Source organism: Micropterus salmoides, unplaced genomic scaffold (genome assembly GCF_014851395.1).
Source record: "Micropterus salmoides isolate LMB-PRFRI ecotype aquatic unplaced genomic scaffold, ASM1485139v1 Ms_hic_scaffold_1, whole genome shotgun sequence".
Taxonomy (NCBI): Eukaryota; Metazoa; Chordata; class Actinopteri; order Centrarchiformes; family Centrarchidae; genus Micropterus; species Micropterus salmoides.
In genome coordinates, this window is record NW_024040040.1 from 8,286,158 (window position 1) to 8,302,466 (window position 16,309).

Below are 16,309 nucleotides of genomic sequence, written 5' to 3' on the forward strand. Positions count from 1 at the left end.
TCTCGCTATTTTCTTACCATTTCATCACCTCAGACGCCCTTTTCGCATACTGGAACAAAGCACCTTCTTCAGAACTAATGGACTTCTTTACATTAATAGAGTAAGTACAGAAGAAGAAAACCTTTTTTATGATCATGTGCATGTGCAATTGAGAGTGAGACTTGGGTCAAATCACTGTCAAAAATAATTATGGTTTTAATCCTAGGAGTCAATTGTTGAAACTTAGCTTAGTTTAAGACTGAAAGCAGGGGGAAACAGCTAGCCTGGCTCTGTCTAAAGATCAAAAATGCACCTACCAGCACCTCTAGAGCTCGCTAATTAATACTTTACACCTCATTTGGGTTTTTCTGTACACAGGTCAAAATGTAAAAATAGCAATTTGTAATTTTACAAAGAGTTATGTACTATTTCTTGGGACTGCAGCAACATCCTGGCCATTGTAACAATGTAATAGTTCTGTATTGATTAAACAAACAAGATATAACATGTCGATTAGTGAGCTTTAAAGGTGCTGGTTTGGCAGATTTTCTATCTATTGGATAAGGGAAGAAATGCATTTATGCCATGCTTCCATTTTTTTATGCTAAGCTAAGTTTGGCATTTTTGGAAACTACACTTGCATTCACTTGCTTGCCAAGAGTGAGATGAGAAGATCAATATCACTCTCATATCTGTAATTTTTTATATTAATTATGAAGCTAGATTACAGCTAGCCTGGCTCTGTCCAAAGGTAAAAAAACAAAACAGAAAAAGAGAAAAAATTACAGATGCAGACTGGCATATGTGTACATTTAGGAGTAGGTTGATTGATTTTTAACTCAGACCTTATTAAAACCAAGAATTTATAGTTGTGCAAAACAAAAGTGTACCAATATTTTTACTATGCAGAAATGACTTCTCATAGGTTTTGAGTAAAGTATAATCGTGCAATAATTTAGACCTTTGATGCTTTATGTCTTTGCTGGAAGTGGGAAAAAATTATGCAAAATAAAGTAAATACAGCCTGATAGAAAGTATGATTTATAATCTTTGTAGAACAATTTATTATGTATTGTCATTCCTGACTATCCAATGAGTTTCTTATTTCCAGATTTCCAGTTGCTGAGTCTAGTAATGATTGCTGACTGAGCTTCACTTCTTGTATTTGTTTTTGTGTTTGTCCTGCAGAATCTGCCTTCATCAGTTTAGATACATGGGGAAGAGATTCATCGCCAGGTATGGTGACACTGAATTAATGAATTCATTCTTGAACTGAAACTAATAATGCTCATCATCTATGCAATAATATGACTCACGCACCATGCACAGACTTACAAACCCAAAGCCTTACTGGGTCTTTTAACCCCTTGCCTTTGGTTTGTTCTCTCATCTGTAACACTGCTGGCAAGTTTTTTTGTGGTTAATGTCGCGGCCCAAGGTCCCTCCTGCATGGGTAAGAGATTGCGGTCTTTTGGTCTCACTTTGCATAATAAAATGCATGATGCTCAGTTTTAAAACAATCTATCTATCTAAACAATCTATTGCTTTTTTACTTTCTTACTTTGCGTTCACCTGATGCCTTTGTGCCTCTTTATTTATGTATTAACTTTGCTGACATCCAAACTTAGCAGTACTTGTATTTCTCTTCTCCCAACAGGAGCCAGGAGGGGGCAGGGCCTGTAGCTCCAGACAGGAAGGCTCTGACTCTGCCTGTGTCTCGTAACAGGGCGGGGATCCTGCACGCCCGTCTTCAGCAGCTGGGAACTCTGGAGAACGCCCACACCTTCAACAACAGTAAGCCTTCCTGCTTCAGTCAGCACAACTCACCTTGTACAGTCGTGGCACATGTCAATAAATAAAGTGTAATAGAAAAAAAGTGCTCCTTATAAATTCAGATCTTGGTTCAGACTTCTATAGTATAAAAAGTAATGTTCAGGGTTGGTGCCATACAGAGTGAACAGTAAGTGCTAGTAGCTGAAGCAGCAAGACTTGATGTTGCAGATTTACCTAAATGTAAACAAACAGGCTATACATACTCAGGCATTCAGTCAAGTTTATCCTCATTAACCTTTTATCAGTTTCCACCAGGTTGTCTGTGCAGTGTAGGATTAAAATTGACTGATGTTGCAGATTTTTTCCTCATGTTCAGATATTGAAGCCTGGCACCTTGCTGACTTGACAGTAGATGGATAATGATGACTTGAAGTTGGGGACCGTCTCAATAGTGCGAAATGACCAAGAGAGCTTTTCGGATTTCTGTCAATAGCTTTCTCATTTTCTTTTAAAAATGGTTTTGAGGGACTTGTATGCCTTTGTTTGATAGCAGACGGTAAAGAGATGAGCTTTTATGGCACTTTTTTTGTCAAATGTTTTATCATTGACACTTTACATAAAACTTTACATTGATCTGGGCCTCCTTTCATTACAACTTCCACTTTTAAGAGAAAATTCATTCCTGCATTCATGTATTTTCCCACTGTTCATAACTCCCATTCTACTTCCGCTATTCATTTCCACCTGGACCATTAACATTAATAAAGCTTTTATTTGGAATGAATACAAATAATGTGTTCGTCAAATGAACAGATACAGATAGTAGCTTTGCATACCACAAATAAATGAAAAAATAGTGGAATCATTTCAGTTTCTGTGTCTTTTACTAAACTCTGTTGGCAGCCAGTAAGAGTTAAAAATTACAATGACAGAGCTGATCTCCTTCCACGATCAAGTTTATAGCAGAAGTACTTTTATAAGGTACAGATATCTGTTTAGTCATTGGTACTAATCAACCACCAAATCAAGCAGATAATGTTTCAGCGAAAATCTGATTTATTGCTCCAATAAAGCTATTTCACTTACTGTGACCTTGTGTCTGTGCTTTCTGTGCAGTGTATTCCCATACGGAAGCAGAGGTGAGCAGCCAGTGCCTGCTGGAGGGCAACGTGTCAACAGAAGTCTGTCTGACTGTGCTGGACACACTCAGCATCTTCATCATGGGTTTCAAGGTATTAACTAAGACAGCCTGTTGATGCAAACTAGCACATAACATGACATTTTGTGTCCTAATCACATTTTGGTTGGTTGGTCCTCAGACCCAACTAAATTCAGATCTTGGTCACAACCCCCTGATGAAGAAAGTGTTCCAGGTCCATCTGTGCTTCCTGCAGATCCCTCAGTCTGAGGCCGCCCTCAAACAGGTCTTCACCTCACTCAGGACCTTCATCTACAAGGTGAAAGTCTCCATTTATTGGTTGACACTCTGTTTAACCATGTCACCTAATTAAATCACATTTTTTAAGGCAGGTGATTTAAAAATTCATAGTAAATTAGAAAATCTATTTTATTATCTTATTCTTGATAGCACCACTTTCTCTTTAAACATCCTCTTCCTTACATTACCTAAAACCTAATTTACGTATGTCAATCATTACATCCTGTCACTCTCCATGTGTCCTCCAGTTCCCCTGTACCTTCTTTGACGGCCGGGCCGACATGTGTGCCTCTCTATGCTATGAAATCCTCAAGTGCTGTAACTCCAAGCTGAGCTCCATCCGCAGTGACGCTGCCCATCTTCTCTACTTCCTCATGAAAAGCAACTTTGACTATACCGGACGCAAGTCTTTCGTACGAACGCACCTGCAGGTATGTGTGTCCGTTTGAGTCTCTGGGTGTTTTTACTGTTTGCACGTGGCCTTTCTGATCGAAGTATGCTCACCATGTTCTTGTAGGTCATGCATTAGGGAAGTATTGATTCTGTTTGTTCCTCCTCTCTATTCGCCCAGGTGGTAATTGCTGTCAGTCAGCTGATTGCTGATGTCATCGGCATCGGGGGTACTCGTTTCCAGCAGTCTCTCTCCATCATTAACAACTGTGCCAACAGCGACAAGAACATCAAGGTGAGGGGCAGACACTGCCTCACAGTGCCATGATGCACACTTGATCAATCCATTAACATAACTTGTTTAAAAGAAGTGATCTGTTCATAACTTTATTTTCATTGCATTTAGAAATGCCATAAGTGTGGAGGCTTCAACCGCCATGAATATCACTATGAAAATTAATATTCTAGCAAATATTTTGCTATTAAAAGCCAATTCCTTAATAGATACCTTAAATTAATGCCCTGTATGTTCTCAGGTGGGATGCTAAAAATAAAGAGAGCTGGATATGGAGCTTAATTCCCACAATCAACTTAATCTCCTTTTGACCATTTCGGCAGTACTGTAGGCGTTCCCAAAATATATGGTCCCCGATCACGCTACAGCATAAGTCGATGAATCATTATGTTTTGACATGAGGATTTGTAAAATAATTAATTTTGACTTTGCATTCAAAATCCCTACAAGTTGGACTTTTGGTTAGTCTACATTTAGTTTTCAGTGTTTCTTTATTAATTTCCAATTTTCCCATTTTTCTTTGATGTCAACTCTTTTTCTGTCATGCGCAATGAACAGTTTCTCTAGTTCAGGTGCCATTTTACACACAGCAGGTTTTCCGACTCTTTGTGTTTCTGAATATATTGGCTAAATGTTAAGAACTGTGTAAGCAAATTAAATTATTTGGAAGATCTTTTGAATTTGCCCATCAAAACGTTTCTCTGGCTTGATTAGCACCTTTTTTTTAAAAAACAAAATTTGTAGCTTGTCCTTTATTTCAGACCATACATTCAATGTCGCTTTAATCGATTAATTCATTGTGATTTTAATTTTTCACCTTTAGTCATAAATGGAAGTGGCTGCAGTAACATTAGACATGAATTGTGTTTCATTTTTACCGCCTAAGAGTTTGTATCTTTAGTTATGCTGCCCTGTACTAGTTTATTAAATCAGGTGAATTCAAACTGTCCTCATGTTTTAGCATGAACTTAATTCTTTCTTTTTATTTTGCCATAGAAGTGTAACCCTTGACATTTTCTAATGCAAAAATTGGGCATAAAAGCCTTATTTGTTGCTGTTGTGCTACTGCAGCACACAGCATTTCCGTCAGATGTGAAGGACCTGACGAAGCGCATCAGGACAGTGCTGATGGCCACAGAGCAGATGAAGGAGCACGAGAACGACCCGGAGATGCTGGTGGACCTCCAGTACAGCTTGGCCAAGTCCTACACCAGCACGCCAGAGCTCCGCAAGACCTGGCTCGACAGCATGGCTCGCATCCACCACAAGAACGGAGATCTTTCAGAGGTATTATGAGAATGTTTTCTTTTTCACTTTTAAATGAACATTTCACTTAAGCCATTTTTTTCGTGCTAACCAGTGACTTGTCTTGTGTCTGTGTGTTTACTGCACCTGTAGGCAGCCATGTGTTATGTGCATGTTGCCGCCCTGGTGGCTGAGTATCTGTGGAGGAAAGGTGAGTCGAAGATGTTGGAGTGTGCATGTCCTGAGAATGGTATGCTTACTTTTACAATAAACAACCGCTGACCATTTGAACTCCAGTCCAACATTTTTATAATCCCAATATACGGAGGCCATATAATGATTAACCTTTAATGGTTAACACAGTCGAAAGGAGATTATTCCGGGATAACTATGTAATCAACTGAATGAAGATTATCAACAGTAATTTGCTGTTTATCTTACACATATGAAAGCTAAGGATGTCTGCACTCATGAATGGAACGATACTACAGTAAATTAACATCACCAACAATAAGTAAAATCATTTACATGATTTCCAGGTGCAGGGTGATCAAAAATATTTCCTGGCTTTTTTTTTCCATGTGTACTTTATATACTGCTTGGTTCTCAAGATAGAAAAAATAAAGTGAGCACACATTTTGCCATGTTCCACACACACACACACACACACACACCTGCACATAAACACACAGGAACATATAGCGTCATCATCTACCTGACCACTTGTTCAAGGGTCATTTGATCTCACTCCTCAACACTGCATTTCCTTGTTAAGATCCTCTCTCATGTTTCTTCACATAACAACCCGGACACTGGGTTCAGACTTTGAAGGGGGCTCTGTTGTATAATGTGACTGTGATTTAAAGAAAGTGAAAGTGTTTGAGCGGGTTGAACTCCCATCAGACCCCCTTACCTTTTTAGGATGTGGCACACCATATTGTGAATTTGTAAGTGTAAGAGGCAGTTGAAGGGAGCTGTCTGTGAGAATGAAAGGTTGCAGCTCAAGGGGTTTTATATTAAACAAAGTGGGACACCAACGAGTGTGAAAGTCAAAATGTAAAGCGTCATATCTTTAAGTTTTCCTAAAGTCCCACGTCTCTCTCTCCTGTGGCAATCAGGCTGTTGAAGTTGTTCTGCAGTATAAAAATCTGGGCATTACTATTGATGACAAGCTGACCTATGAGCCTCAGGTGGATGCTGCAGAACGTAAGCTTCAGAATTTTAATGCTGACACCATTTTTATGAAGATTTTTTATTCTTGTTTTATCCAATCTTCTTATTGGTCAGTTGGCACAGCTTTGAACGACCTTTCACATTTAGATAAGGTCAGGACTTTGATGAAGGCCGATTCAATCCTGGATGATCAATCAAGCTGCTTGTTTCGGGCCATAGATACAGGACGCCAACAAATAGATTTATTAATTTGTCCCAGCTGCCATTGGCCTTTTAAATCATTTTAAATTCAATGTTGGTTATTTTATTTTAACTGTGGTCCATTGAACCCTAGTGCATTTTCTTATTTTGCCTTTTTATATATTGCTTGTTTGATAGTTGTGTAATGACTGTTGACTGTACAATAAATTGCCCGTCGGGGACAATAAAGATATCATCGAGGATAGGATAAGTGATAACGGTGTGTCCGTTATCACTGTATTGAGCAAGTATATCAAGTATTTCAGTTGAATCTTAGTGAATCTTAGTTTTACCTGAATACGTCTTGTACTTGTCACTGGTTTGTGCAATTAATATTTTCACCTACCGTGATGTTTTATGACAGCTTCAAATCGTTCTATTTGAAGCTGTCATTTTTTGTGTTGAAAGTAGGAGTTGGATGATCATGATCACGCCACCAGTCAGTTTACACATTTTAAATCACCCATAAGTACTGTCTGCATGTTAAATTCTGCCTTTATATTACATTATTTTAGCCATAATTAAATGTTGGTCCCTAACAGTGCCAGAACATAATATATTATATTCACATGTCATGAAAAAATTAATTCTTTATTGTAAACATTTTAGCGAATCACTCAAATAAAAAATAAAATAATTTCTAGTGGTTCATTTCCCTCATGTTGGTTCTGCATCTGTATGCTAGGTATGTTCAGGCAGGGCTGCTCGGCTTTCCGCGTCATCACTCCAAACATTGATGAGGAGGCAGCCATGATGGAAGACGTGGGGATGCAGGATGTTCACTTCAATGAGGCAAGACTTTATATTGTAATATTTTCTACATGCCATACACTGCATGCATGCTATGAGTCTTTGCCAGTTCCCCTGTGTTGACCAAGTATTTAGGATGTTTTTCCTCACTGGCATCATGTGCTACATAATGATTGACTAGAATAGCTCTTATCTTTGTTAGGAGTATCAATTGCTCTGTGAAGTGAAAATACTGTAGACTTTGACACAGGCTTGGTACATGTGTTGTAATGTAAATGACTATGTTGGCAGATGGAACAATATTGGGAAATCTGACAAGTGCTCAGGGTCAGCACTCCTAGTGGTGTTCAGCCATTCAGTGCCTTGCTCCAGGATACTCTAGCAGGGGCAGCGGCTTGCTGAAACACAGGCCTGAGACCAGGCCCTCTGGTAAACGGATAATCCAGTGAAATTGAAAGTGACAGCTACAGAATATGCAAGCTTTTATGAGATGGTCAACAGCTCTGTATGCAATGGAAAGTGCATTTACCTTCCATTTGCTCTGAAATCCTTTCCTTTTTATGAGCTGGACTCAGTATAATCCCCCAATAAAAAGAAAGGAGATGATAGATCCATTTCCTCCCACACCTGCACCACGCTCAGTTTAAGTTCACTTTAGCCTCTGAGACAAATGAAAACAAACAGAAAGGTCCCTCTTTGCAACAATTAAATATTCTGGGCTGACACTGCAGGGAGGAGGGGAAAGGTTAATGAAGTTTACATTTATTTATCTGTTTGTCTGTGTCCTCAGGAGGTGCTGATGGAGCTGTTGGAGGAGTGTGCTGATGGCCTCTGGAAGGCGGAGCGTTATGAACTCATCGCTGATGTCTACAGGCTCATCATTCCCATCTACGAACAGCGCAGGGACTTTGAGGTAAACGGCACAGTCAGCACAGTAATAGACAGAGGTCACATGGCAGGAGCAGTGTTGTCATTACATACACCTGCCAGAAAACATGGTGTGCATCTTAGATGTAAATAATTACAATAACTCTGCAATAGATACCTGAATGCTATTTATTTAGCATGTCTGCACCATGTTTAGTAGAAGTTATAATTGTTCATGTGGTATAATGGGAGACTTTGTGACTTATGAAAGAAGAAATAGCACAATCTTCATTTCAAAATGGCTAATGGCTAATGTTGGTTCACTCTCACAGCTCTCCTAGCTTCCTTTTCGGCCACAGCAGGCAGCTGTTTTCAATGTAAAAGCTCCAAAAAACCAACTGTGCACTATTTGCTCAGCACCTGACAGACTAAGTTAGCAACTAGCTGGTGAACATAGTGGAGCACTTGGCAGCTAAAGTGTCAAATAATTCCCTCAGGAGTTGGTAGTGACCTAAAACAGAGCTAAAAGACAGTGACTGCTCAATGTGTAAATCAGCAACTGTTTGCTAACAAGTTTGTCATGTGCTCACAACTTGTTTCTGCTGTTGCCAAGTGGCCAAAAAAACATTTACATCCAATTGGATTTACCCTCCCCTGCAGAATTGACTTTATCTTCACGTCCTTCGTTGATTTTGTTGAAAACGTCTGCAATTTTTGTATCTTTGTGGAACAGAAACTGACCCACTTGTATGATACCCTCCACCGTGCCTATACTAAAGTGATGGAGGTAATGCATACTGGCAAAAGGCTGCTGGGAACTTACTTCAGAGTGGCCTTCTTTGGACAGGTAAGAGGTCCAGTTGCGAAAACAAAAACAAAACAAACAAACAAGTTACCCACAGATCTAATGCAGTAATCAAATGTTTTTGCCTAGCATGAATGCTAACTCACACACGCACACATGCAAACCTTTTAAATTTTAATCTACCCCAACTAAAACTCTCTTTTTAATTGAGATTTCTCTTCTCTTCTTCTCCCCCTCCAAGGCTGCGGTAAGTATGTAGAGGTTTAGCTGTGTGTGTTGGCCTGGTGTGCTCTTCCACGTCCTTGCATCATGCAGCAAACTTTTGTCAAATGTGTTAAATTATTGGCAAAATGCAGCTTTAGATTTCCGATTTAGCCCTAAAGTGGCTTGTGATCACTGAACAGAAGCAGAGAACAAGGTGTATATGCAGGTTCTCAGCAAAATAAAAGCTATTATCTCAGTCAGTTGCAAAATAGTAAAGCTTGCACATAGACTTTTTTTTAAATTCTTGCTTTGGGTAATGTCCCCCTGAACCTTTTCCTTGATCAGCCACCCCCAGTCATTATATTGGCCTGTTTCCACCCACACACGTCTGTGTCCTTTTCCACATCACCCTAAGTAGATTATGTTTATGAAGTGACCCGCTGAAGTTTGCATGTTTGATGTTTTCTTACTTTTTTTCCTTTCTTTGCTTTATTGTTTTATTATTGTTTCATACTTTTTCTTTACTATTAGCATGCTGTGTTAGATTTTTATAAACCAAAGTAAGCTTTTGTTTCTTTGGTGGTTTCCTTTCAGTGGCTTTTGTATGTAGTACATCACTCAGACATGGTGTGCCTCATATAGTGTGTGTTTTCTTTAATAACTCATTTCTCCTGGTAGTTTTTTTGTTTTATATATGTACTGTGTGAGAAACATTATTTATGTTTATACACGTTGTCAAATTTAGGAAAAGAGCCCTTGTACAGTAATTTAGTTGTTTTTCATATTCACCATTTAAGAGAATTTAAAAAATGAAACCTATGGATTCTCAAATAATTCAAATACAATGGCAAAAAATTGGACAAGCTGGCAGGTGTATACATTTTTTTTCAAGGTTTGGCTTATCCTAGCTACAGGTGATAACGTGGCCCAGAGTTCATGGCCAGGCTCTTGACTTCCTTCCTCTCCTCGGCAGGGCTTCTTTGAGGATGAAGATGGAAAGGAATACATCTACAAGGAGCCAAAGTTCACCCCACTGTCTGAGATTTCCCAGAGGCTCCTGAAACTCTACTCCGACAAGTTTGGTCAGGAGAATGTCAAGATCATTCAGGACTCTGGCAAGGTGGGATCAGAGTTATGTTTGTTTATATGGCTGTGGTGGCAAAGGGTAGATCCTGACAGTTGTGCAATGGTGTTGGGAAAATGTGTTATGTAGGTTTGTAGCGCAGAGTTCAGGGACAGCATTCAGAAAAGTCATAGTTACAACACAACGCCATACAATAACTCATCAATTAAAAGCTTGTTTTTTCATTTTCATGGTGATATACTTTTTCCCTATGTGATTATGTATGCCTTAAAGCTGCTATAATTAATACTTTTAAATTGGTAATGGATCCAATGATTATATGTAATGAGAAAGGTGCTAAAAGACTGTCAGCATCCTCACTTGTTCAGCTGATCCATGGAGAGGAGATAAAATTATAAGTATGATAAGGACAAATGTAAGCTCAGACATTAACCATTTTGGGCTGCTTAGGTTACATAATTGGACAAGCAAGACAGTGGTTAGATTTATGTGTTAATTCATATTTTCAAACAGTCTGTTTAATTTTTAACGTTACAAGAGAAAAAGGTTTTAAAATGAGGACTAACTAGTGTGTTTGGCAAACACAACATTGTCTCAGGTAGAGGCAAAGGTTGCTGGAGTGTAAATTTCCCCTAAATCCAATTAAGAGCCGGACAGAGCCGCTAACGTTACTCTAAACTTTGATATATATATATATAGTAGCATCTAGAACACTGGCTTTCATAGAGTGGATGTGAATACTGCTTTATCTAAAGTAATGAGTTATCCCCCTAAATAACGTAGTTAACTAATGAAACTCTCCTTCCCTTGGAAGTAACACTGGCTTAGGTTACTCCTACTGCAGGTAGTAAGCAGAGCAGACAAACACAGTAATTCCTTAATTAGCTCTTGTGTTTTTGGCTTTGGAAAGGCTTAAAAAAAAGGCACTACACTTCAAAGCATTGCTTAAAAGTTTTTCCCCAACTAAACTATTTTACGGCTATCTCTGTTTGAGTCAAAATAAAACATCTCTGTCTCCTGTGCACCCACAGGTGAACCCGAAGGACCTAGACTCCAAGTACGCCTACATCCAGGTGACCCACGTCACACCGTACCTAGATGACAAGGAGCTGGAGGACAGGAAGACGGACTTTGAGAAGAGCCACAACATACGGCGCTTTGTGTTTGAGACGCCGTTCACAGTGTCGGGCAAGAAGCAGGGAGGGGTTGAGGAGCAGTGTAAACGGAGGACTGTTCTCACCAGTAAGCTAAGAAAAGGACTTGACATCACAACAGATTAGACACCAATTTCACTTGTAGAAGAAGGAGAAATAAATATAACGTGGACTTAACGTGGAAGAAAAAAACAAAACAAGTCTTTGCAGCCAGTCTTATCACAGTAACAATGTCAGGAAGCAAAGAACGTCTTCCTGGTTGCCATCTGTTAGTGTTCTCAGGTGTCAGGCCTGAGCGTCAATCACATGAGACGTTGTTCAGATAAGGCCAGCTGAGGTTTATAACTGTACTGTTCAGGTGTAATCTTGCCTTTTTAATAATAACGCTGACCGGTAGTGACGGGGCTGTAGGACTCTCATTGTTTACATGCACGGTGGAACATGGTGGTTATAAATGTTACCATGGAGACACAACTAGACACAACAATATGTGTATAAGAGGTATTTACTTGTCTGAGGATCCAAGCTAGCTGTTGCTGCTGTCACATGATACTGATGATATATATATATATATTTATAATTTATATGACGTTTGAAAACATAATGTATGCTCCCTTTTCTTCTTAATCCCATCCAGCCACCCACTGTTTTCCTTACGTGAAGAAGCGCATAGCGGTCATGTACCAACACCAGACCGACCTGAGCCCCATTGAGGTGGCCATAGACGAGATGAGCGCCAAGGTGGCCGAGCTGCGCCTCTTGTGTTCGGTCGCTGAGGTGGACATGATCCGTCTGCAGCTCAAACTGCAAGGCAGCATCAGTGTTCAGGTACAAGTGACGATGTCGTGGTGTTATTTAAAAGCTTGTAAATCATTTCACTTACTTGTGAATTACTACGGTGTAATTTATGATCTTTGACCGTTTCCAGGTCAATGCTGGTCCTCTCGCTTACGCCAGGGCTTTCCTCGATGACAGCAGTGCCAAGAAATATCCTGACAACAAGGTCAAACAGCTGAAAGAGGTGTTCAGGTACTGCTGTTTTTTATGTGCATAATTGAAAAATGTGCTTGTCTAATTTCTACTGAAATATGGCATACCTCTTTATTTTTCTCCACGTTGCTTCATATGAGTTTTGAAGTGGCATTAACATGCTGCTGCATCCCTCCTCAGGCAGTTTGTGGATGCCTGCGGTCAGGCGCTGTTAGTGAACGAGCGGCTGATCAAAGAGGACCAGCAGGAGTATCATGATGAGATGAAGGCCAACTACAGGGACCTGACCAGGGAGCTGTCAAACATCATGCATGAACAGGTAGGAACCCCAAAGACAGCAGTGGACATGTGCCATATCATTCAGATTTATCATATCATTTTACTGACATTTAGACTTCTAGTCTTTTCACTTTGTCAGATAAGTTTCAGCTACAGAAAAGTGTGCTATTGAAAAGTTTCCTGATTTCTGACGCAGATTTTATTGTCCAGTGAGACAAATCCGACCCATCAAGAACCCAGGTCGTTCACTCTATAAAAAGCACTCAAACTATGTCTGAAATGAATTTTTCAGAACTTTTTCCAGGTCCTTAAAAGTGTCAAGAATCTCATATCTTTGTTTTACACCTCTGTTAATATTTAGCAGCCAAGTGACTAATCAAAATGGCTTCTTTGACTTGAAGTTTCCAAACAGATGGGATCCTGTCTAATTAATTCTACAGATTATTTCAGCCACCTAGTGCTGCCACCTAGATGCATTAATGTTGTATTTTATTATTAAACTGCCACGTGGAAGAGATACTTAAATCTGCACATTCCTTACTGTTTCAAGTTGTGTAACTTTATATTTGATAGCATATGCAACTACTGTAACCTTAAATAGCTGTCCACTACTGCAATCTTCTCATTTACTAACCATGTTTCCTATCTCCCACTCTCCTTGTGCTGTCCTGAGCAGATTGGATGGTAACGCTGCTTTTGATGCTTTCATGTGATGAAGTAACTGTTGTACTCCTTAGAGGAATAGTAACTGACTGTGTGAAAATTATTTGGATGAGAAATGGAGCTAAATCTTTTACAAAAGCAAAGCCCTCCCCAGCATTATTAATATTTTCTTTAGAGCCTTCCTTTAAAGAAGAAAAAAAGCAATACCCTCCCCCCATATTTATGGCAAACCTAACAAAATGGTGAATATTCCGTCACTCTCAATTTTTAATAAAGAGCCGCTAAATAAATGACAGCTAGCAAATGTGTGACAAGACACAGACTGCAGCATTTTTATGGATAGCAATATTTTAGCCCCACTCTGGATTCCAAAAAAATAAAATAAAAAAGAATTCAATTCAGATGTTGTAGAGATTAGATCAGATATATGACTGTCCATCATAATAAAACCAATTAGATGATGCCCAAGACGCGTGGCCATGTGCGTTAGAAGCGTTTCTTCCAGACAGCTGTTGGAAAGTGTGCACAATTAAATATCAAAACAGAGTTATATGACCCGTGGTGACAATAATGCCATCTTTTTGATGTAACTTATTCATCCATTTTAAAAATAATTTCACAAGGGAAAAATTATAAATGTAAATGAGAAAAAATTTTGCTCTCCCCAAAAACTGTGACAACCCTGCTTTAAGCAAAAAGAAAAAAATACATAACCCTCCCCCAATAATTTTCCTACAGTCTCTAAACTTAAGTGAACATGCATGTGTGCTTTTCCCTTTTAAACAGGATCAAATTACTACCTTTCCTGATCTCCCTTATTTACCTTTTTTCTAGATAAACCCAGTGGAGGATGGCACAAGGAGCAATCTGTCTGACTCTATCGGCATCTTCAACGCCATCAGTGGCACACCAACCAGTGCCAACCCACATGGTTCAACCACCATACTCTGATATGGATGTTTCACACTAGTCTCAAGCCTTCTTCACCACTAATAAATGATTTAACTACATGCCAGTAATAAGGAAACAATTAGGACACACTCTAAGTACCTAAACACATTCTGAAGACATCATCCATTTTCTCCTGCTATTTCTGTACTTGTCCTGAGCTGGAAAATGTTGTATTAGTTGGCCCATTGTTTCCTATGGAGACTCCAGCCAATACAGTTGATTGACAGTGATTCTCTCAGCTTATTGCCAGATTTGGGTCATTCATCCATTTTGTATTGTTTTTTATTGTTTGTTTATGTCTATGTAAGATCTGGGAAGCATATGTGATGACACAGCAAGTGTTTATCCAATACTGTGACTGACAACGTGCTTATGCTCTCCTAATTAACATGGTGTTGTAAGCAACATGAGGGACGTCAGTATTTGCATTTGACCCAAAGCCTCACCTTTTAACTGTAGGGCTCCCATTAATGTACAGTGTTTGTAAGAGAGTGCATCAACATTTTTGATGGAAATAAATGAATAAATGTCACTGCTGTAACCTTACATGCATTCTTCAGCTGATGCACAGCATATTTTTACATTTCCCTTTTCTATCCTTTTCCATTGAGGCCCTGTTACAGCAGAGGCATTTTTTCTGTGCAATGCATAAACATCAGAGTTTATCTTTTATCTTACTTTGGACATTTGAAAGAAATATTCACTCTATTCTAGGCCAATGGGTGTGTATAGAAACTGTATAAAGCCAAGTGAACCACAATGTTTTAACCTATTTTCTGTGAACAAAAGTTTGTGCAATATTTTCTATTGTGACCAAGGCTACCTACTGCACAGAAAACCACTCTTGCCAAAGACATTAAAAAAAGACAATGCAAGACAAGGGTGTGACTATTTCTAATCTAACCCCTTTGTTTTTTGTCTGTCATGTAGATGCCTTTTATTATCTATTAGATCAAATAAAGAAACATTTATACTTATGACTGCTCATGTACATATGTTTAATTTTTACGTAATGAATGCTCATGTAAATATGTTTAAGACTTATAAATAAATAAAATCTGTAATAATACCTTCTTCCATGCCTTGGTTTTATATGTTCACTGTAAAGTATTTATCAGATGTGTCCAATTTTTATCATTCAAAAAGGAGAAGCAGCCTTATATCTGCAGCATACAGCTGTAGAGTAAAACTTTTGTCTGCATCTGATGCAGTGATGACTCAGGAGCACTGTTGCTGTAACACAATGTTACGGGTCATTGTTTAGTTATTTCGTCATGTGGTTTTAAAATTGTCACTGCCAGTGGTATTAATGTTTTTGCTGCTATTTTTTTATTCCACTTTCTTTTAATATTACCAACATTTAGCCAAGTCTTTAATTTAGGCACCGCGGTGCTTTGAGCTCAATGCTACCATCAGCATGCTAACATGCTCGTAATGATAATGCTAGCTTTTTGATGTTTAGCAGGTGTACTGTTTTGAGCTCAATGCTAACGTCAGCATGCTAACATGCTCGTAATGATAATGCTAGCTTTTTGATGTTTAGCAGGTGTACTGTTTACCATGTTCACTTACTTTAGTGTGTTAGCATGCAAATGTTTGCTAATTGGTACAGCTGATGTTGACAGATTAAAGGATAACCTCACTAAGATGTCCATTTTCTTTCCTGTGTTAGCTTTGAAGGATGGGTCCTCGACCCTTAAACACATTCTCTCTAAACCCCTCAACAACTCAAAGCTGCCCCTTATCTGTGAAACAGAAGCTACAAAACTAACTGTCCTAACGTTAACGGCCAGTACAACTGGACAGAGTGAAGGGGAAATAACGTTACTTTTGTCAAGTGGCTACAGAAGATGAGTGACTCCTGATGTATGGGTGATATATGGCTCTACGGGTAAGTTGAAAAAACTGAACTTTAAAAATGCAGTATTTACACAGTATATTCATATTGGATTGGTTGACAATTACTGTTTACGTCAAAGGATTGTTGTTTGCAGCAACGGCAAACATTGTTCCAAATGAAAAGTTGAAT

The 16,309-nt window shown here is 38.9% G+C and overlaps 1 protein-coding gene across 6 annotated transcripts in view; it reads left to right on the plus strand.

Moving 5' to 3' along the window:
• The window catches only part of LOC119901036 (dedicator of cytokinesis protein 9-like), a 67,534-nt gene extending 52,180 nt beyond the window's left edge, over positions 1 to 15,354 (plus strand). For 2 of the 6 annotated variants that reach the window (XM_038716496.1, XM_038716468.1), the window contains exons 35-53: positions 34 to 100; positions 1,168 to 1,215; positions 1,706 to 1,773; positions 2,869 to 2,984; positions 3,072 to 3,209; positions 3,439 to 3,621; positions 3,762 to 3,875; positions 4,947 to 5,162; positions 5,274 to 5,331; positions 7,219 to 7,325; positions 8,074 to 8,196; positions 8,884 to 8,997; positions 9,197 to 9,202; positions 10,133 to 10,279; positions 11,275 to 11,485; positions 12,035 to 12,225; positions 12,326 to 12,426; positions 12,568 to 12,706; positions 14,164 to 15,354. In XM_038716496.1, coding sequence (XP_038572424.1) covers positions 34 to 100; positions 1,168 to 1,215; positions 1,706 to 1,773; positions 2,869 to 2,984; positions 3,072 to 3,209; positions 3,439 to 3,621; positions 3,762 to 3,875; positions 4,947 to 5,162; positions 5,274 to 5,331; positions 7,219 to 7,325; positions 8,074 to 8,196; positions 8,884 to 8,997; positions 9,197 to 9,202; positions 10,133 to 10,279; positions 11,275 to 11,485; positions 12,035 to 12,225; positions 12,326 to 12,426; positions 12,568 to 12,706; positions 14,164 to 14,280 — 2,264 coding nt within the window. In that variant the 3' untranslated portion in view covers positions 14,281 to 15,354. Of the gene's footprint in view, positions 1 to 33; positions 101 to 1,167; positions 1,216 to 1,636; positions 1,774 to 2,868; positions 2,985 to 3,071; positions 3,210 to 3,438; positions 3,622 to 3,761; positions 3,876 to 4,946; positions 5,163 to 5,273; positions 5,332 to 7,218; positions 7,326 to 8,073; positions 8,197 to 8,883; positions 8,998 to 9,196; positions 9,203 to 10,132; positions 10,280 to 11,274; positions 11,486 to 12,034; positions 12,226 to 12,325; positions 12,427 to 12,567; positions 12,707 to 14,163 lie in introns of all 6 variants that reach the window. The other 4 variants (XM_038716477.1, XM_038716450.1, XM_038716487.1 and 1 more) reach the window with 2 other exon arrangements.
• Positions 15,355 to 16,309: the final 955 nt, after the last annotated feature.